The sequence below is a fragment of the Sesamum indicum genome, linkage group LG5 (assembly GCF_026168435.1).
Source record: "Sesamum indicum cultivar Baizhima isolate 11 linkage group LG5, ASM2616843v1, whole genome shotgun sequence".
Classification (NCBI taxonomy): domain Eukaryota; kingdom Viridiplantae; phylum Streptophyta; class Magnoliopsida; order Lamiales; family Pedaliaceae; genus Sesamum; species Sesamum indicum.
This window is the reverse complement of record NC_142661.1, coordinates 18,597,431-18,620,692: the sequence shown is the minus strand read 5'-3', so window position 1 is coordinate 18,620,692 and position 23,262 is coordinate 18,597,431. Positions and strand designations below refer to the sequence as shown.

Here is a 23,262-nt window from a genome sequence, read left to right as displayed (position 1 = left end):
AAAAAGTTACATAAATTTTTAATTTTACCATTCAGTCAACATATCAATATTATTATACTTGTAAGGAGTAATGTAATATATATAAAGCCAAAAGGGGTAATAAAATATTGATCCGAGTTTTAGCTATTGCATAGAGAGTAGACATTGATGAATTGAAAAAACTAGTTATCTTTCGGTGTATTTTTACCTCCTATAAACGAGGAGTGATGTTAACTTCATTATAACATCTATTTTCTAAAAATATATTGTTCAAGTACTTTATTTAGTATTGCAAGAAATATTTGCAACAATAATGTTCACCTCATCCTCATCTATAGAAAATAAAAAAAGTACAAACAATTAACTAGTTTTTTAAATACTAAATGACTAATTTTATCTAATGGCTATAACTCAGAAATAATATTTTAGTACAAGTACATTCTTTTGACTTTATATATATCATATTTATCTCCTTATAAATATAAAAATATTATTAGGGGGTGCTAAATGAGGGGTAAAATTGAGAGTTTATGCCATTTTTTTGTTGACGTCAGCATTTTTCATTCAAATTTCAATAAAAAAATCAGTTGTAAATGAAGAATTCTCATAAGGAGTGTAACTATAATTTTAAAATTTTTTGAGAAAAAATATAATTTCGCATTTAAAGAGGACATGTAAGTGTATTTAATCTTGAAATTAAAAAAAGAGTTACTTACACTTAGACCACTCTAAGAATGCAAAATATACCTTTCCCCAATGAAGTTTTAAAATTACAATTATACCATCTTAACAAATTCTCCATTTACACATGATGTAAAAAAAAAAATAATTCTTAAATTTTTAATTTTACTCCTCATTTAACATTCCTTATATATCTTTTTGTACTTATAAAGAAATAAATATAATATATATGTAAGGAATGAGGCTAACATCAATATTTTTTTTTTCTTACAAGTACAAAATTATTATATGAGAACATTAAATGGATAATAAAATTAAAATTTTATGTAATTTTATTAGCAAAGATCAGCATTTTTCATCTAAATCCTAATAAAAGAGGGTTAGATATAAACAAATATAAATATAATTTCAAAATCTTTCGAGAAAAAATATAATTTCACATTTTGAAAGGAAATCTAAATATATTTAAAAAAATATGCTATAAGTTCAAGCGTCAAGCGTATCTTGAGGGCCTAAGAATAGTACGATCCAATCCTATAGTATTTGGGCTGAGATAAATGGGCTTTTATGTTGATGTGATATGATTTATATCCATACAATAATAATAATAATTATTGATGAATTTGATGTACAAGTAGTATAAATCTTGTGGTATTTATAATTTTAAATTAAATGGGGGCATTAAAGGCCCTCATAAGAAATGCAACAAGAAAATTAATTACAGATGGGGGGGGGGGGGGGGGGGTTCTTTTAAAAAACAATATTTAATATATCACCCTCAATTTGCACTACATTTTAATGGATTCGGTACTAAAAGAATTAAATATGTGACCACCACACAAGAACCCCTGATTGTTCTTCCTTTCAATTTTCTACTATGTTTGGTTGCTGCAACAAATGCATATCTCACACCCCTCATTACCTCCATTTTTCTTCGTTTTTATTGCTTTTACCAAACGCATCCTTTTATATATATCGAGCGTGAAAAATACTATATTACGATTTCGAGGATCACCAATCAAATTTCCAAGTGAAAAAAAAAATAATAGTGGGAACTAAGTTACTTTGGGCTTTTCTTTAACTATGAACCAATGATAACAAATTTATAAGATGCTGTGAAGTATTTGGTATTTTTTTAGAAAATGAAGTTACAAGATAAAAAGAAAATAAGATGTTATTAGCTCGCAAGCTACTTTAAGAAAGAAAGAAAGAAGAAGTTCCCAAGTCATTTTAAAAATCTTATCAATTTAGTTTAATTATAGTAAAATTCATAATGTTTAGCATATATTTGAGTTTTTTTTTTTTTAAAAAAAAAAATCAAATATGTGTTCTCAATTCACATTGGAGATGAAATTAATCATATTTGAGAATGGAGCGGAAGTGTTAACCTCTCCTAATAAATGTGATTTTGTAGTTTCAAATCCTGCTATTTCACAAGAATCTGCCCTAAAACCCAACTTGCTTACCATTAAACCAACAACTTGTCCGTTGATGGATATACCTATATCATTAAATTATCTGTGAGGATATAAAAGAAATTGTTTATACGTAAAAATACATCATAAATATATACACCTTAGTACACACTAAAACTCTCAACTCCACACTCTTTCTAGACAAAATACTTGGGAAACATCATGTGTGTCGAGGGTCATATTCTCTTTCACTCATCTGCTTAAATCGCAACCACATCATTAGTGTTGTCTGTGGGAATGAAGCCATATGCCTGTCCGAAACCCCTCCTCTAATAGGTTGATGATGTAAGCAGGTGTCTCAAATTGATTGCAGCCAATGAGCTTGAGCGACTTATAAGCCTCAAGGCCCCTTCTCCCTAACGAGACGCTTTTTATTGACAAAATGCTAGTCTTTATATGAAATCAGATTAGTCAATATATCGCGTAATGGAACGCAGATTGAGTCGTAAGTTACATTATTGGTATTATAGTGGAAATAATAGTAAATTGAGGAGGCTTATTGTAATACTATTTGATCTTTTTCATTCCTTCAATATTCTAAATTGTGTTCTTCTTTGTTCAGTCCAGCTATACAAATGTTTTTACATAGTTAAATTCTACCCAAAAAGAGAATCTCTCAGATAATATATATCAACTCATTCAAAATCAATATTTATATGTATTTGAAACTGTTGTTTGAATTGTTGAATATTTATATCCCCATTCTTTGACTAAATCTACGTACCCAAATTGTGCTGAAATTAAATTACATTAATAGTTTGCACCACAACTTTTGTACATCATTTATGCTCATGCTTTTATTGGGGTTCCAAAATTGTGCCTGTAATGAGTTAATGACCAATAAATTCTTAAAAGAAAATTGCAAATTGTCCAATCATATCAATTCTGTGGGCCCTCTCACTTCAAGACATCATTTTAATAATTTTAATAATTATAATAATAATAATTTTATTCTTCTATATTTGGATTGAAGTCTTTAAATTTGAAAAAAAAAAATCAAGTAACTCAATATTAAGATATTTGAAACTCACACGTTACTATACAATATAGTTCAAAATAAAAATTTATGAATTTTGAAGTCATTCGTAACGTGTTATTAGCTAGTTAAGATTGAAGAATTTATTCTACTGAATTTAAAATCTTTTCAATCCAAATACAACCTTAACATTTTTTAATGTTTAGTCATGTTAAATACAATTATTTGAATTTAAAAAATTATTCCGCACATTTTACAGCACAACAGAAAATTTAGTTATTCGCTACATTATAAATTACTATGGCTTAAAAACTGTATTAAATTAATACTATTTATCCAACAGAAAATTTGCTATGATTTTTACTTATAGCTAATTTTTAATTATACCAAATATTTTGGTCTCGCTTGTACATACAACGTCTAGCAGTCATAGTGCAGTCATGATTAATTAGTACCCGTCATGATTTTTTATTTTTAACCATAAAAATAACCATATAAAAAAGTCATATTACTTCTAGTGTAGCCATATATTGGATGTTAGGTAGGACTCAACAATGTAAAATACTATATTGGAGAGATTAATTTAATTTTTTGAAAATTGTAGAATCTTTATAAAATGTTCAAAATTTTAATTTTATAATATGCATAGATATATATTATAATTTTGAGCGCTATATTTATGCTAGGCGACCTTATTATTATTTCTAAACACTTCATGATTAATTTCAAAAGCAAATTGTTCAATTATTATTTTTAAGGGAAAAATGTAATTTAGCCCCTTCATGTAAATGTACAAATTATCCCCCTATAAAAAAATAGCAATTTACCACTCTTTATTTTTTAAAATACAGCAATTTATCCCCCTTATTTTTTTTAAAATTAAGCAATTCATCCCTCTAGACAGAAAGGTAAATTGCTTCATTTTAAAAAATATAAAGGGATAAATTGCTATTTTTTTTTATAGAAAAATAATATGCTCATTTACAATATCAGAGGGGGATAAATTGCATTAAACCCTTATTTTTAATCGTACAAGTATTCACCTGTTTATAAATCGATGTAAAATTATGCATCGGTTTAATTTAAGAAAAATTAATTTAAAAAAAAGAAGTGGAATAATACGGCAATACGACGGCGTTTAAAAGCTTGATTCCTCCTTTGCTTCATCGAATACAAGAATGATGAATAATTAAGTGAATATTAACGTACTACAACAAACAGCAGTAATTACAAATATCGTTGCGCATTTATAAATGAGTATTGAATTTCAATGTACAATCAACTACAGCATGGAGTCATATATACATTCTGGACCACTCCAACCTAATTCTTTTTTGTTTTTATTTTTAAGAGAAGCAATTAATTTCATATTATTTATTTAAATATAAATAACGCATCAGTTCTATAATTAATATTCAATTCAATACAATTAACAATAGAATATAAAAATATTATTATTAGCACTACAATAAAGAATTAATGTCTTTGTATTTTATGGGTTTTGGCGCAAATAAAATCTTGTTTGACTGGTGAGGTGGAAGGTTTGAATCACACGAATCTGAGTTATAATTTACTTCTTATAATATTATTTTTTCTTGTTTATTTTGAATATATTTATTGATTTAAAAATATAAATATAATTTGAATATAATAAATGATATAATATTAATCCGAATCTTATGCAAAACATTAATTTAAAAATTACTATTACCCCTGATACTTGACGTAATTATTTTATCTTAGAATCGAAGCTTGAAATTATCAATTTTCCATTTATTATATTTTTTTTAAATAAAAAATATAAAAAAGGGACGAGGTGGATAAAAGTTTGTGAAAATTATAAAAAGAATTATCCACTTAGTAAAATTTTAGAAAATCATTTGAAAAATAAGTATAAGATCATAGACTACAATGACATTTTAGTTAATTTACCACATAAAATGAATAGAGACATAACGAAGACCAATGAATCGAATTAGTTGCCGGACTACAATTAAAATAAAAAATATTGCTAATTTTCAATAATATATATGTATTTATGATTAAATTTCAGGAGGCGTCGCTGTAATATGTTCTTGCATAAAATGATGGGTTAACGTAGGAAATGTGGCATAAAATGGGATGTGATGTAGATGGCACTCTACTCTAATTATTATGGGTGCGAAGAGTGCAGTTTTGATCAGACAAACAATTTATTGGCCATAAACACTAATGTTAATGGTCTGATGCCATTGATTGACATTACACATTCAATTCATTACACATATACGCATCTATACATATACCTGTGTGTGTGTATGTATGTATATGTAATTATATTGAATTCTCATCAGTATTCAGTTGTTAGGAGAAAGTGGTTGTACAGAGAGCACAAAGGGTCTGCTTCAAGCATTGAGGACATGGATTATGATCTGGGTTCAGATCCATGATGACTTGCAATTTTGTTGGAGTTCGTATTTTTATTAATTAGATAATTTTGATCTACTCGTGCATTTTAAACTGAATGAGTGATTTAGTTGGTTTTGAAGTGGCTCCCAATTAAAATTCTTTGAAATTTAAGTCAGATTTTGGTTATGAGATCACCGGAGTCACAGAGCTAGAACTCAGAGTAATAAATAAATATCATGCGAATGGAAACAATTTTTATTTATAGGGATGTAAAGTTACGTATCGTACTGAGTCATGGGTCAGCTCTGGAACCCTTAGATGAAGGTGGCATTACAACTACCTTTCGAGTTGACGGGGCCGATGAAAAAAAGCACACTTGATCTTTGAATGTCTCAGTTGCTCCCCATTACCCATAGGGTAAATAATATGTCAGTAGGGAGTTGGAATTTCTCATGTGCCAGTTTCAACTTAGGTGTAGTCTTCTTCAGTCCCTCGTGTCTAACCCCAAGCCATATATAGTTTGCTTGTTTGCGTCAACTTGATCAACACTGACTCAGATAAAAAGTACGCGAACATTCATCATGTTTGGTGATTCTGTCCTTCTTTCAGGAGTGAAAAGTGTCCTTTAAAAACTTTCTACCAAATAATCAGATTAGTATCTCTTTAAAACCCGCTTCAAACAAAACGGATCCAGATTCAGCAGGACCAATTGCCATCTGACTCAATTAATTATACGTTACATGAATAAATTCTAACTGTTAACAGTTTAGATTTATAATATAAAATGATTTTATATAACAAATTTAAATGGTAAATTAATGTTACTCAACTTATATTTAAGTTTTCTTTTGGTACATATTCTTTAAACAATGAAGACGGTTATTATTTAATTTATACTAATCGTATGTTAATGCATATGGGCGAAGTATAAATAATTTAATATTGTTTAAATTTCAAAAATTAGTTATCATTTTTAAAATATATATTGATTGGATAATATAAACTAATACAAAATACAACAAAGTTATAAGATATTACTGAGAAAAGATTGAGAGAGAAGAAAAAAAGACGTGGAAGTTTAGAAGAGAAAAAAATGTGAAGTTGAAAAGAGAGAAATGAGACGTTGAAGAGAGAGAAAAAAATAATTAAAAAATGACATATCATAAAAATTGAAAACACCAAAATGGTGTTTTTTCAATTATATAAAAAGGTATAGATAATATGGCAAATTGCAACCTACCCTCCCGTGTTATGAAGAAATAGCAAACCACCACCCCCCATGTAAAAAAAATTAGCAATTTCTCCCCCTTCTATTTTTTAAAAAGCAGCAAGATACCCCCTTAGGTCATGCGGAGAACAAGACGAGCTGCATTTCCAATTTTGCTTAATTTTTCTTATAAGATGACTTTTATGTTCTAAATGTGAACTGTTAGATAAAAATAAACTATAAAGTATATATACACATACATATACATACATATAATATTGGGATAATCACAAAATCCTGCTGTGAGATTTGGTATAATTATACGTGGACCCTCTATGGTTTGAAACATTGCATCTGACATCCTGAGATTTGCTTGTACAAATAAATTCCTCCATTGATAAAAATTTATTGAATTTACTGATATTAACCAAAAAAAAAAAAAAATTGAATGAAAATTGATATTTACACTTGATTGACTTCTTACTGATTTATTACAGGTCAAATATTTTTTTCCGACTAAACTATCTTTATAACCATGAAGATACCTCCTCACATGCATTTCTGCGTGAAGATGTATGAGGGCAGTCATAAAAGATTTATTTTGTCTGTAATAAATCAATAATAAGTCAATTGGATGTAAATATTAATTTTTTATATCAACAAATTCGTGGATTTTAACTAACAGAGGGACTTATTTATAAGACGAAAGCAAACCTCAAGGCTGCTAAATGTAATTTTTTAAATCATAAGGAGTTTATGTATATTTATACCAAACATCAGAAAAAGACAATATAATTATCCCTATAATATCAGTAAAAAAAATAAAAAATATCCACATATCGATACTAAGAACAGGAATTAATTAATACCAGGTGGTATCATCTGCACATATCGTTGTGTGGTTAAATTTTTTAAATAAAAAATTATAAATATTTATTAAGTTAGTTTGATTATGAGATGAATTTTTTTTAACCCTCTATTATGTTTATTGAGTTTATGATAAGTGAAAAAGTAGAGTTAGTTAAAATAAATGTAAGTAAATAAAAGAAATTTTTTAATGGAAAATACTGAGATAAGAGAAGAAAAGAGAAAAATACTTCCCGAAAAAATGATTTTTTATACACACGCACCCATCCCCACTCATTACTTAAAAAAAAAAAGATGAATTATTCTCTAAACTGTAAAATTATCACAGTCTTAAAATCATGACCAAATAAATATTATCTACCACGATAAAATAAAATTCAATGTCCACTATGATTTTTCCACAGCCAAAACATTTGTTATTGTTTTTTATTGTAGTGAATGTCTGCGCCTCAATTTCAGAAACAACGACTAATAGTGTTAGACAATTGTAATTAGTCAGTGTTCTCCATAATTTTTTATGCTTAATTATGATAATTAACCGTAACAAAAGTCATATTTCTTCTAATGCATGCACACATTAGAGATTTGATTGAAATTTTGAAACTCAACATCCCCTAGGACACACCATAATTTAGTGATAATGACATTTACACCAGCTGATATATAAGCTATTCACACAAACCACCATTGTATTTTCAAAAATTACATATAAACCACACATCAACATCATTGACACAAGTCGATCCTATTTTCTTTTTACGAGTTACACATACACCCCCAAAAATATTAATATTATTACACAAACTAATCTCTATTTTTTTTTACAGTCAAATATACTTTCTGTAATTGTACGAAAACACGAATAGCTTGTATAACCAGACCATAAATCAAAACATTAGAAATGTAATTAGCCCTATAATCTATAGAGGGGAAAAAATCGTTTTATTTATTGAGAGGGGAGAAAAATCGTTTTTATTGTCCCATCAAAACTCATATACATAGTCCCAAGTAATTATTACCTTTTACCCTTGATGGATAGTTTGTTGTAAAAGAATAATTTTGGTAGATTGCCTCATAAATAAAGAATAAAAGAAATATATAACTCGGCCCCACTTTGATTTTTTATTCTTCCATAAATAAATTGATAACTGTTGATTTGTTCAAAATGTCCAGTAATAATAATTTGGGAGCTGTTGCACGTACCACTTTAACACATATCCAGCTTTAGTATTCCTGGATTTCGTGGTTGTATGCTCAAATTTGGTCCTAGTTGGCAAATGAAAGTGCAATAATATTTTATACCCTTAATTCATTTTTATAATATGGTATAAAATGCAATAGTTAATTCTTTTATTCAGTATGAAATATATCCAAGTATGAACACCACGATGAAATTATTAATTTCCAGTAAATCTAGAAACTATTATCTTGGCCATATTAGAGTATTAATCATTTCTTACAAGTGGCGGCTAACCGATAAAAAGAAATGAATAGGGTTGACATGGGCCCGGATTTTCTGGACCCCACCAAAAACAAAACGGGGCGGCTACCTTGCTCTAACAAATGGGTTTCAAATCCACCTCAACCCATCCCATATATAATCATACACATTACATGGATATTTTTAGTAATAGAATTATATTCATAATTTTATAGATAATTATGAACTAACGGGACAATTTATTCTTTTTTTAAATTACTTTCATCCACTTTGTCCCATACATAATTTCATCAAATATCAATAATATTAATAATTTTTCCCATATTTCCCAAAAAAAGAGACGAAAAATGGAGCAAATAAGTCAAACCCACCCCAAAGGGTATTGTACTGAGGCGAAAAAAAAAAAGGCAGGGCAAAGTCCCACTCCATCCCAACCCGTCTCACAGAAATTAAATATTGTTGGTGTCCGGAGAGAGATAATAATCAAAGGACAGTTGACAGTCACCATACCAACTAAACTCAAACACCAATAGATGCTAAACGGAAATAAATTGAAACAAAGTTATACTCATAATTTCAATAGCATCAAAATCTCACCTAATGCTTCTTCGTACTTTCAGTACACCTACAATTTTGAACATTTAAGTCATGCTCAGGAATTAAATATTTAAGATGCTCCACCTATGTATTAAAACACAGTAAATTAGATACCGAAAATAATTAATTAATCGAGTAACTTATAAGCTGCTAACATCATGACTTTGGGGGCCACAAGTACACCGTCAGGTCTGTAAAACTTTAACGTTTTTATTAGTCAGAATCATTAATAATAATTATTATTATTATTAGAAAAACACTTTGGGTTATGGGAAATTCAGACGACAGAAACAATATACTCAAGAACATTAATTTAAGAACATGGGCTTGGGCCGTCTTACATATGCAAGAATTTAAGACATCTCTTAGAGAATTAATAGTGGTGTGGTTGGATTTGTTAGAAATTTAGGTCTGCTTTAATGGCTGCTGAGCTTTCCTTCTTGTATGCATGTTGTGTACATGTATATCCATCATCATCTCCATACTATACTATGCTGTGCTACGCTTCTCAAAACACACACACACACACACAGAGTATGTGTGTGTATTTTTAGAACATCTACACGCTATGCTGTGCTTCTCAACACACACAGTGTGTGGGTGTGTGTGTCGTACATCTACATGCTATGCTGTGCTTCTCAACACACAGACACACACATATGGAGAGTGTAGGCAATGAATGACGGCCTTCCTGCAGTTTAGTTTAATTGCAATATTTACTACAAACTTCCCTTTTTCTGCTACCATCTTGGGATTTTTCCTGCAATTAATACACTTCCTGCCCCGCAATTTACACTACTCTCCGGTCTTCTACCATTCCTCCTTCAATTCAGTCCATTTGTATTCACTCTCTCTCTCTCTCTCTCTCTACACCCTCCACCTCTCACCACAATTTAATTAAGCTTTAAAGCAGTACCACCTCTCTCCTCCTCACTCCTCTTATATATATTATGGCAGTAGAGCTCCAATACCAACAACCTCACCAAGTCCATGTTACTGCTGTTTCGACTGATAAAACCGGTGGTCATCGGAACCACCGCATAGCCACCACCAACCCTCCCCCACCTTCTCAGTGATTATAGGTATGATCACAAGCTTATATAGATTTGCTCAATCTTTAAGGCTTTTCATGCTATCTACTTATCAAATTCTTGCTTAATTTAGACAGGTGAGAGAATACTATTCAAAAGACACAGGAAAAGGTATTACCCAGAGGAGAATAGACCATGAGCCGAAGGAACGGGCCAAAGCTTGATCTCAAGTTGAACCTCTCTCCACAGAGGGTGAACCGTCCGCAGGAGTCGTCGCCAAGCCGTTCGCCAACTGTATCGCCACAGAGCTCTTGTGTGTCGTCGGAGCTGGATGAGTCCCTCTACTCGTCAAGCCCAGAGACTACATCAATGATGCTGGTGGGGTGCCCCAGGTGCCTCATGTATGTGATGCTAGCAGAAGAGGATCCCAGGTGCCCCAAATGCAAAAGCACTGTTTTGCTTGAAGTTATCCATGACAACAAAAACACCACCTCCACCAGAAAGACAAAGAAGAGTTAGAATTAGCCAGCCATGATAAAGAAAATCTTGAAAATTCTGCTGCTCAACCAGAAAACAACTACTACTACTTTCAGTATCAAAGTAGCACTATTGGTGCTCCATTTTCCATTCAGTATGTGCAAAAAAGGGAGTGGAGCCTTAATAGTGCTATCTGATTGATTTTCTTTCTTTCTCTAGTTTGTTTCTACCGTTTTTAAGGAAGCATAGGAAGTGGATCTAGCATACCAGTGTTGTGGGTGGCTGCAGACATATGTTGTTTTTTTGCAGAGAAAAAGGTTCATGTGCCCAAATTCTCTTATCAGAAAGTTATGTAATTTCCTACCTGCATTTTGACTGCCTTCTTCCATCAGGCAGACGTTCTTCTACCAACCAAAGCATGCCGCACCGCAAATTTGCCAACTTGTGGCCAGTCAAGGAGTTAAGAAGAGAAAAAGAGAGACATCAAAGAGAGAAAAGGAAACAAGAAACTCGCTGATACATAAGATATCATAAAATTGCAGTATAATGGATGAGACGAAATATTGGTTAAGCTATATGGATAATAACAAGCCTTAACATTTGTACTCCAAAGAACAGATTTTGGTTCCCGGACCCACAAAGTATAGGTAAGAATTTCTCCCTCCTAAACACTAACAGTCAAGTTTACTTTCACCTACAAATTAATCAGACAACAGCTATTAGGTTATGATCACTACGCTTAGCTGTTCCAGTAAAACTGTAAATCTGTTCTTTATTTTCATTTTTCATGGATGGTACAAACTTTCTAACTTAACATGCAAATTAAACAGTCTACCTAGTTATGCATCAGATCTGAAGGGAAAAAAGTACATACACACACACACAGACATATGCATATATAAACAAACACACAAATGGCAAGATCTTAATCTTGAAGTGTCCGCTCATCATGCCCAATCATCAATAACGGGTGAAGCATCAAATTAGCTAGCTAACTTAACGGCATCATTAAGAAATACGTCTTTCCAAGTAGTTCAATGTCAATACTACAACTAAGCAAAATAATCAATGAATGATACCAACACAAGGTACTCTGCCGGTGAGGCTATTATGGGGTATTGAGGTCAAAAGGTGTTATTCAGTTATAAACAAGGGAGGGGCAATCGGGTAAATGCACAAGGACGTGTTAGATTGGAATGAGGTTGGGGGTAGTTCGTGCATTGAAAAAATAGGGGTTGATATTAGATTGAGAGTCCATTAATACCAAATAAATGCAAGAGTAATTGAGACAGTTGAGAATAATGAGGCTATTACGTCATACTATAAATACAAATTGAATTCACAGGTCCTCTTACTTATTCTTCAATGTTCATCTTCATTTCCTCCTCCTTCTACCATCTTATATTCAATTATGCAATATGCCTTAACATTTTCCATTGATGGCCTAACACCAACATGATTAGACCAATCTAATAAACTGAAACTGGTAACATTTACTAGGTATGCCAACTGGACAGCATAATTCAACGTTTGACAAACTATTCATGTGATAGACGCTTCACGTAAAGTAACCTAGAAATGAAAATTACAGTTAAAAAGTCGCAGAGAAATTCAAGTTGAGACTCAACATGAAATGCAAAGAGCAGATATACAGAAAATATGAGACTGACACAGATCACAAATTTATATCACTTCAACATACAGCCAATCTCCAACCAAATGCCCTCAACCTTATAGATTTCTATTTTAATTGAAAGAAAACAAAAGAAAAATAAACCAGGTATCAATTGCGCCATTATAATACACGGGTCGTTTATTAATCAATGTGGAAATAAAACTGAAATGCTATACCATGAGGTCTTATATTATATCAGCAGATCCACCTAAACTAGACAGGCCAAAATAATAGACTGATAACAGCTGGATGTGATTAAGTGCAGTAGAAGCCCACGGTAGCACCTACTGTGACAGTAAAGAAACTCATGCCTGCAGATTGAAGCTAATCACCAAAGAAAGTAAACTTCTTTCCAAGCTCATGGGAATATAAAGTACAAAAATATGTGACATGCATGCAGTAAACAATAAGACTGTTAAGGAACTGCATACATATATTCCGTTATCGATGTTGGAAATATCATTATATGCCTATAATAGCTAGCAGAAAAATAATGATAGAATTCATTTACATCACAAAACTAGCATAAAAGTGCCACTTAATTATCTTTATCATCATGTTTTCAGCATTTCTAGAGAAGCACTCTATTTTTGTCATGCAACAATACTCATTTCGTAATAGATGGTTTATCATCTGAAATATATTCTGATATTCTGAACATATGCATAAAAATTTGGATAATCATTCGAGCACTCTTCTTTCAAAAGTTGTCGCAGTAACAAAGCACAAACACAAATAAATTCATTAAAGATCGACACTGCAGTACAATCTTCCACTATATTCATGTGTTACAAATTTCATATGCCAACAAACAAATCCTACTATGTCAATATCACCACATGTGAACACATTAGCACTAAACACCAGAAATAGCTAAGAAGACTTGTGTCATATCCTGACAGCATCATCAACATCCTTAAATAGAAAGGATAGATGAACCAAAATTCTGATTGGTCTCAATAGCAACGTTAACAACATGATTTTTGCTACAAGAATTAATCAAGCATATTGATAAAGATCACTGCAACAGCTCGAAAGCAATGGAAGCACTCACCAATGAAAAAGTTGCTCAAGGATTGTCCATATTCAGTTCTCCCCATCTACTACATCTATGTATTTATCAAAAATATCAAATTCTTCATTTTGAGCAATTCTACTCAAATAGATCCCAGCTGGTATAGGGCCCTTTTTCAATTTCCTACAGAATATTACATCACAAAGCCACAAGAACGAGTAACAAAAATAAATTTCCACAGTAAGTCCTTTTTCGTTTTCTTCAGGGTACTGCAGCCCATAGTGTATGAGCCTGTATTTCCCCTGAAGACATTCTTGCTATATTGGAAGCAATAGCAGAGATATCGACCTCCGGAGTCAGCATATGTTCTGCCACAAGACCCTCATTTTGAGAATCTCTCATCCCTTCCAGTGTCCGGCAACAAACTGTCAATATGACCAGCATCATGTGATTCCACCACATCTCATTTTGAGAATCTCTCATCTCCGAGTGTCTGGCAACAAACTGTCAACAATATGATCATCATGTGATTCCACTATACAGGATGCTAACAATTCACATGAACCTCTGTAGCCAGAGTTATAATTCTCATCATCCTTTCGTGAGTACATCCTTCTTCATTTCTTCCTGTTCCAATTTGGCAGATCTCATTTCACATCTGTTTTCACCCAAAGATACGATATTTTCAGATTTAGAAACAGCTGTGCCATTTCTTACCTTTGTTTCGTCTTCTAGTAAATCCCTATTGGGGGCAAGAACAACAGCATTTCCCACAGAATCCTTGGTATCTGCTTCTATTAAGGGTATGTGCATTGAATACTACAGGTAATAATGAGGAGGTAGGATACTCAAGGATATAGATCCAGAATGGTGTGAAGCTGAAGAACTTAAATACTTTCCACAGGCACTGACTTTTTCTTGGAAAGTGATGAGGATCGAGACAAATACCTTAATGATCTAGAAGGAGACTCTGGATGAAGTATAATCACAGTGAACTGAGATGATGATGGCCCCTTTGCTCCCCCCCCCCCCCCCGTATCTTGAGTTTCAAATTCCTCGTATTTTTTTTCTTACCTCCAAACTCTTTCCTTTTACCCATAAAAGGAATTTGCAGAGTCGAAGAATATTGACATCCCTGCAATCGCCAATGGCTTCTCTACATAGATGGTTTCTTATTGGTTTTCTGACACCTCAAGGGTGCAGTGACACCACATGCGTGCATCCTTCCTCAGGACCTGGTTACATGTAAATGCAGCTCCTTTTTGCCATTACTGTTGTAAGGTTCATATTGGTCAAACTCCATGCCCTTTCCAAAATAATTTTCATTTGATGGGTCCACATTCCAACAACCTGCTTCCCCCACATATCATCTTCCAGATGGTTCTTTTCAGCACCTCCTATCAAATGATCCTAATCTGAGGGAGTATGACCCTTTCCTCACATAAACTTTCGGATCATCTGGAGGTAGCTTGTAGATTCACCAATCAAGCCAGAAGAACCAAGTTGTTTACCTTCACCTTCTGCTTTCCTGAAACCCATCACATGTTCTCGTCGATCATTTGAATCAAACTTTGATCAGCACTTTCTTTGACAGAGTACTTTCTGCATGGTAGCTTGTATGGCTTGCCACCTTTCGCAAATCTTTGCAGAGAGCGAGGCTGCCTATTAGACCAAGATAGATTTATAGCCATTCCACAGATCCTCGTGCCTCGCAGTGTTTTCATAGCCTTTTCAGCACTTGCAGGGTAATCATAAACTACAAACTCCATATTGTCCTGCACGTGGACCGTACACCTCCAGAAAGGAGTGTTCACCATCAACTCTATGAATGCAAGGTGATAGATTTGCAATATGCAAAGACATCTGTCAAAAAATAAAACATAAATCACCTGTGCAACAGAAAACCCCCAGAGGTGCATGACATGAATCGGTACATTTTATTATGTCTACATGTACATATCTAAATAGCACCCAAAATCAAGTACGTCTTTTAAGGGGTAGAGATGATTCTATTGCATTCAACTCCACACTTTAATTGGATCAATCCAGGAATGCTCCTCCCATTCAATATTACACAATGCACCCCTCAGACAAAGGAATAAGCATAGGCAGGCACTAGTTCCACCTTTTGAGCAATAAATTTGCTTTCCGAGCCAAAGAGAATAACCGAAAAGAATAAACTATCACATACCATCCTACTAGCAGGAGTTTTTTACATAATAAAAAAAACACATTAGATTTCATTAGATAATGCTGTGATCATACATGCATCGTCTGGAACTGAAGTAACTGAAAAGGAATTTGACATATCAGCCACGAATGAGTGTCATATAAGTTGCAGTATGTTTTTTTACCATCAGGTCTTGTTTACTAAGTGTGATCCGATAGATCAATGAATGATAGTGCAAGGCCTCGTTTACTATGCCGGATTTCCAGCATTATGGCTCGTTTACTTTGTAAAAGTCTAGCCCGGGATAACTAATGCAAGTCCTGTACTCCTTGTAATTGTTGCCTAATAATTATCCCACCTCGTGTAGCAGTTTTACTATCGTGCCAAGCCCAAGCAATGTGAATTGCATTTTATGGGTCAAAATTGTCCTCAAGTTCGCAAATTACCAAATTCACCCCGAATTTCACCTTGACCGATAGGCATGAAGTGACAGTCTACCGATGCATTGACCAATTGGAAAACCATATGGTCTTTGCCTCGTATTTTACTTGACATGTGACAAAGACTTTTGTCTATTCTTGGGCAGTTTTTGACATTGTCATAATGTAACAAATTGAGCAATTACTAGTAAACACTACATAAAACAATCCTACAATAACACAACAATTGGTCCAATCAAGTAAACAAAATAGTACATAAATCTATCACAACTTATCATTTACATTATCCTTCATTAATCTATCACACCATAATCCCATCACATATAGTAAACAAGCCTAAAGGGTAAGCAGTGATAGGTTTATGTAATACTTTATTTACTTAATCTGACCAATTATTGTGTTGTTGGAGGATTGTTTTATATATTATACTAGAAATCTTTTGAACGTATGATAAATAGAATAAGATAAAAATGTCTTTGTTACATGTCAAGTCAAATAAGTGCTGAAGACCAGCAAATTTGCTTTTGGCTTGTATCTCACGTTCCAATGTGTGGTGAAATTCGGGGAAAACTAGATAATTCGCCAACGGAAAATTGAGAACATTGCTTGGGCTTGGCGTGAAAAATAAACACCTCAGGGGGTGAGATAATTATTAGGCCACCACAGTCGCAAGTAATTTTGGACTTACATTAGTTGTCCCGAGCTGGCTTCTACAAGCCACTAAGGGTGTTCACAGTAGGTTTAGAAGCCACTAAGGGTGTTCACAGTTTGGTAAACCTACCAAACTCAAACGAAACGAAATTCTGGCGACGTACCAAAACCGAACTCAAAAATTCAGTTCGTGATTCAATTTTTCTTTTCTTGATGGTTCTATATTCAGTTTGGTTTCGATTTTTAGTGTTGGCTACCAAACTATATCAAATACCATAATATTGTTTTTGTTAATTTCTATATCTAATTTAATATATTAATTATTTTTATTATTTTACTTATTAGAAATTTAAAAGCATAAATAAGAAATTTAGTTATTATTTTTAATATTTAATTTTTAACTAGATTTTATATTAATAACAAAAATTTCGGTTGACTGAATACTGAACCGAAATACTAAAAGAAATTTGGTAACTCCGGAACCTATCTCACTAATCTGGTTCAGTATTCGGTACATCATTTTGGCACACCAAATTTTTGATTTACCAAATTCTGGTTCTATTCGGCTTGGTTTTACCGAATGCACAGCCCTACAAGACACAATGTTGGATTGGGCGAGACATAGTAAATGAGGCCTTAGGAGATTCTAATCTACAGGATTATAGATATGGAAGCCTAGATAGAGCCCAAAAAATGGTCTTTTCCTAAGGACATACTTGATCTGTAAACATTCTCACTAGTAAAAGCATGATTAGTAGAGTCACACATATGAAAGTTGAAAATATGTCATAATACATGTTAATAATCACATGTAACACATAAAAACTTGTTGACCACAAATAAGCTAAAACTCGACCTGGAAGCTCAATTAAAAAACTTAAATAAGAGTACATGAAACTTTGGAATCATTGCTAAAGAGGCCTAGCTAGTTGGCAAAAGTGAAGCCTCATGCCCATAAGTCATAGGTTCAAGCCCATCAATGTGCGAGTATTGGTTTATTGTTATAATAGTTGTTACAAATAGTTATTAATTGGTTGTAAATACTTATGATTGATAATTGGTATATTGATTACTAATTATTTAGATTCATAAACTTCACCATCATTCTAATGTACATTTGACCTCACATTAATAAGCTTCTGACATCAAGGTTAACATGAATCTAAAAAACAAAAAATCTAACAATATGGCCCAATAAGATAAAAAATCAAGAACCATTGTTCTATAAGATTAAAGAACTGAAGCAAATTCAAGAAACGCACAAGTCTAAGCAACACAACACAACGATAAGTCACATAATACAAATAAAATCACGTAAAAACGAAGACTAAACAGTAGTAATAATAATTCAAGATTAAACTGGTGTAATGAACAAAATGTAATTACCTCTAGGATGAACAGTACAAAATGTACTTATTCCACTGGTGTGTGAAATCTGTTAGTACATTGCAGCTGGCGTATCACATTCACGCCCTGGAGAAGAGTTGCTAGATGATCATGATTCATCGTTTTTTGTAAATTTTTTTTGCCTTCATTGGTTGGTTTTTCTCCATAATCTGATTGCACAAGGTAATATAATCCTCTAGCCACATTCCAATATCCAATATAATATATCATACAAATCCGAACTGTTAGAGCTACTGATGTATTATACAAATCCGAACTGTTAGAGCTACTGATATATTATACAAATCCGAACTGTTAGAGCTACTGATGCCACCACCTAATATACATACAAACATTTCGTGAAAGTAACTATACCTTTTTGAACATGCAACCACAGAGCTAATATGAGGACAAAAATTGTAATACAAATTGCGCCCCAATTATGCTGGTATTTTATCAGTTTTGAATAAACAAATATACAGGCCTGATATCATGCGTGATTAAAAGTTGGATGATAACTAATGATCAATATCCCATCATGTTGAGGGATTGAAGGAAATAATAATTAGTTGTTTTATCAACTTTTCCATACAGCAGATCATATTGTCGGATTAGAACCAAGTAACCAACTGATCAAAATGCCATTGGTAAATAATTTGAATTAACCAATTTTGTGTCACAAATGAAAATGTAAAGTACAAGGGTTCTAGACCTAATGCCGGCTCCAATTGAGGACTCTTTAACTCTTTCTAAAGAGAAATGACCAGAATGTTAAAAACACCACTGGAGTCGGAAAAAGAAGAGAACATGCGTGCCAACTCTTCAAATAAGCATAAGGGGAGAAAACGAAAAAAAATTATCAGATTTAGATGTGATTGACCAACTGGTTCAATTTTTAGCAAGAAAATAATCCACATTACACCACAGACTATGAAAAACTTAATGGACATAGAATGATCCAAACACCGAAAATTCCAAAATGCAAAAGTCAACAGATTGCACACTCATCCACTCTTCCTAGCACACTTGCATTTTTAATGTATGGGCCGCTTTACAACAAAACTCAAGTAATCAAACCCAATTAATCCATCAGCTCCTCGCCTTTAAGTTTTTCATAGAACAGGCAAAACTATTAAAATTTAAAAAAGAGAGTTCACCTTTCTGTAACTAAATTGTCAACGCCCCCTCCATTTCCAGCATGAAAATTAGAGAACTTCTCACATCAGAAAAGTCCACTCCCACTATCCTTCATTCTTCACGAATAAATTGCCACTATCTTTCATTCTCCACAAATAAATTTCCATAGTCTGGTCCAAAGATTTTCTAGGTAAAGAATTACAACCAACCATTTCCAAGAAATGTAGTGAGAGTAGATAAAATTGGTCCCCTTCATTCTAAAACCACAAGAAAACTGAAAGAATAAAATCATGGCAAAAACTTCTACTGAATTGCATCCTTATTTCCATGTTTTCACATTCTTCCTTTTCAATCAAGTAAAACTCCACCTCGTACACTTCTATATGTCGATTATTTAGACTTACATACTACAAATGCAAAACCTTTATGAGCTTGCACCCAATCAAACTAGACATACTTGCAACAGCTTTGCTCATAAAAAACAAAGGAAAATATGCACAAGACTCCTACATTTTCCAGACAAAGAAGATGTGATAGATAGCTCACTTTTATAAACTCGCTCAAGATATGAACTAACAGAAGCCATTCAAGGTAAATGCACATGTGATGTTCCTAACATGTTCCAAGCTTTTATTTGCGCCACGACTACTTACTTCCAGCATTTCCTATATCAAGCATAAACCTTTTATTCCTGTTTAAGCATAAGTTAAAAGGCATTAGGTGTTAATAATCCTTAACAAGATTCACCTCATGAGAAAAATTTACTAAAAGAAAGTACAATAACACTAACACAGAACTCCAAAATACGTCAGGCAGTCCCATTTTATTTCAACCTCACCTAAACTCTCTCTCACTATATTGACATTATTAGACACTCAAATAACTAGTGTTTACCAATAATCTCTAAAGACATTTAAATGAACAAATGGGTAATAACCATGGCACAGTCAAAGCCTGAAACTTCTACAAGCCTCTTAGAACTAAAAAATGTTAAGGTAATAGTATGCATCCCAATCTCAATCATCTTGTTGTGCCGGGGCTATGTGGTCGTGAAGTTTCAGTTACCTATTTGAGAAAATGCCCAAGGCACCATCTTGTAAGTATGTGACATTAAACCTTGCATGTCTTGTTCCTCAGCACCTACATACACCCTTTGCCCAATAATAGGCGAGGGTGCCACTAGAGTTCCATACCATTAAGCAGCATTGGCTACCATCATGTGGCAATATTCAAACAATATTCTGACATGGAATTGCATATAGCATTTTCTATCAAGTTTCTTTAGTATCCCTACCCTTCACCTAAGAAACAATATACTTAATGCATGACACAAGGCGATAAGGCACTAACTTACTTGTCATCGGTACCAACCTGAAATCAGAAGATCTAAGTAGTAGCATCACTATTCTGCACCTAATAATGAACAGTCACCAACATCTTTTCATGTATAACCAAAAACCACATTGGAACTCCAGAAACCAACTCAACGCTTTTCTAAAACCATCTCAGCACTAACCACATCTCCTAAATCATCTGATTCGCTCTTCGAATCATCTGAGCACTCAACTCGCATTTCAAACTCATATTACTTTCTACTGTACGAAATAGTTCCATCCAACCTCACCATTTGGTCACAACCCACGCAAACTAGTGTGTTTATATGGATTAAATCACAAAAACATAGATACCTATTGAAAGCTTTGGTAATAAATAAATAGAAAAACAGAAGAATAAATCTTAACTGGGACTTGGCTTTTGATATTAAGCGAAAGGATTGTACAGATGAACCAGGAAATAAAGCCAATAGAGATCAACTTTTTTTTTACGGACAGCTTCAGCACATATAGAGTAGAGAAGCTAATTAAGGACCAGGCATCTCTAACCCATGGAGGACGCCAGCATACTGGTCTGGCAAACCCTCCCCCTTCTCGTCATTGCTGAAGTAGATAGACTTAATCTTCTCAAACGCATGCCAGGTCAGCAGGCTATCAGACCCAGCCTGGTGGCACTTCCCAACAACTCGCTTCACATCGAGGGACTGCGCCACCCTATCCAGCCCCCCATGCAGTCCCCGACAGAATTTCATCAAGTGCTTCACATCATAAACACGATCCCCGAAAATGACCCTCACCAAATTCAGAAACTCCGGGAGGGTCCCGGGAAGGGCTTTCCCAGTAAGAGCCTTGACGAGGTATCCAAAGTCATACGCGCTGTGAAATGTTATGTAAGTAACATTCTCGTTACAGACGAGACCGGATGACATCATAAGCTCAGCAAAGCGGGAGATTGAGACGCCAAACTTGCGAGTAGACACGAAGTCAATGCCCTGGTGGCGAAGGAGGTCAATTGAGTTGGGTGCATGGTCATCACGAGAGATGTCGAAATCACGGAAGTTAAACTCCCAGATGAAGCGGCGGTCGGGGCATCCAAGGTCGGGAAGGTTCCCAGACGAGTCAGAGAGCGTGATCCCTACCTGAATTAACTTGAGGGCGTCCACATTGGATTTGAGAGTTTGGTACTGCTCGAGGGGGTCGGAATAGTGATGGTGGGGGCGGAAAACGACACCTGGGAACTCGGTGTCCATCGCAACAAAAGGGTACTGATCGATGATGTCGCGGATGAGGGAGAACTCATACTCCAGGTTCTTAGACCAGACCGAACGGATCAAGACTGGCTTTTTAGAGTAGTCGAACTCCACTCCCGCCAGAGACGGCAGAAGAGAAGGGGTTCCAGAGGTCCGCGACAAGGGTAAAGGTGGTGGAGGCGGTTGGGGTGGCGGGTCATCGGTGGAAATGGAAGTGGCCATGGTGGGGGCGGGGCATCCAGATTGAAATTGATAGCGATGGTTGGATTTGGAGGACAGCTAGGGCTAGGGGGGCATCATTTATAGAAGGGGGATGGGTTGGAAGGGGGTTACTGGGAATGTGGGTTATGACGTGTGTGTGTGTATATATAGCGACGTGGGGAAGAGGTGAACCGGATTAATTGGGTTTGGGCTTTGGAATAGAAACTGATCGGGTTGGAGATTTTATGGACGAGATTACCCTTGGCTTTTCTTCTTGTGGCAATTCTTTGTGACGATATTATTTTTGACAGCTCTTTAAAAAAAAAAAAAAAGGATGTTATTGTTTTAGAAAATGAATGAATGAACAAACGAAAAAAAATTAAATTGTTATTAAAAAAATAGGAAAAGTGTATAAAAATTAATACAAGTATGTGGAAAAAAAGTAATGAGAAAGAAACATGGGAATACGAAAGAATTTAAATAAAAATTACAAAAAAAAAAAAATTACTCAATATGAGTCAATAGGTATTTGGAAACTTGATTTTATAGATCGAATGAGTCAATACGAGTCATCACCAAGACTTTTATTTCCATCATATACTTGTCGATTATACTTTTTCGTACACTCAATCAGATTTTGCTCAAAATGTAAATTAAGCCCTCACAATTAAGAAAAATATTCGCATCATAAGGGCATATATTTGCTTCATAATAGTTTTATTATTTATTTATTGTATTTGAATGTATTTATTAATTTGACATTTGAGAATTTAAATAAAAAAAATTCATGTATTAAATCAATTTTTAAGTTTAAATATATTTAATAATATAAAAATCGCACCCTATCATCAAAAGACAAATGTAAATATTAAGCAAAAATAATA

General features: G+C 33.6%; 1 protein-coding gene and 2 pseudogenes across 1 annotated transcript; 1 reads left to right on the top strand and 2 right to left on the bottom strand.

The window, feature by feature from the left end:
• Nucleotides 1-10,837: 10,837 nt before the first annotated feature.
• LOC148788207 (protein GL2-INTERACTING REPRESSOR 1 pseudogene) lies at nucleotides 10,838-11,466 on the top strand (annotated as a pseudogene).
• A 2,365-nt stretch (nucleotides 11,467-13,831) lies between these two features.
• LOC148788206 (uncharacterized) lies at nucleotides 13,832-18,450 on the bottom strand (annotated as a pseudogene).
• Nucleotides 18,451-21,324: 2,874 nt separating this feature from the next.
• On the bottom strand, nucleotides 21,325-22,518 carry LOC105161726 (putative CCR4-associated factor 1 homolog 9). Its single transcript, XM_011079517.3, has one exon. It carries the CDS (start codon nucleotides 22,397-22,399, stop codon nucleotides 21,455-21,457), a length of 945 nt encoding a protein of 314 aa, XP_011077819.1. The 5' UTR covers nucleotides 22,400-22,518; the 3' UTR covers nucleotides 21,325-21,454.
• Nucleotides 22,519-23,262: the final 744 nt, after the last annotated feature.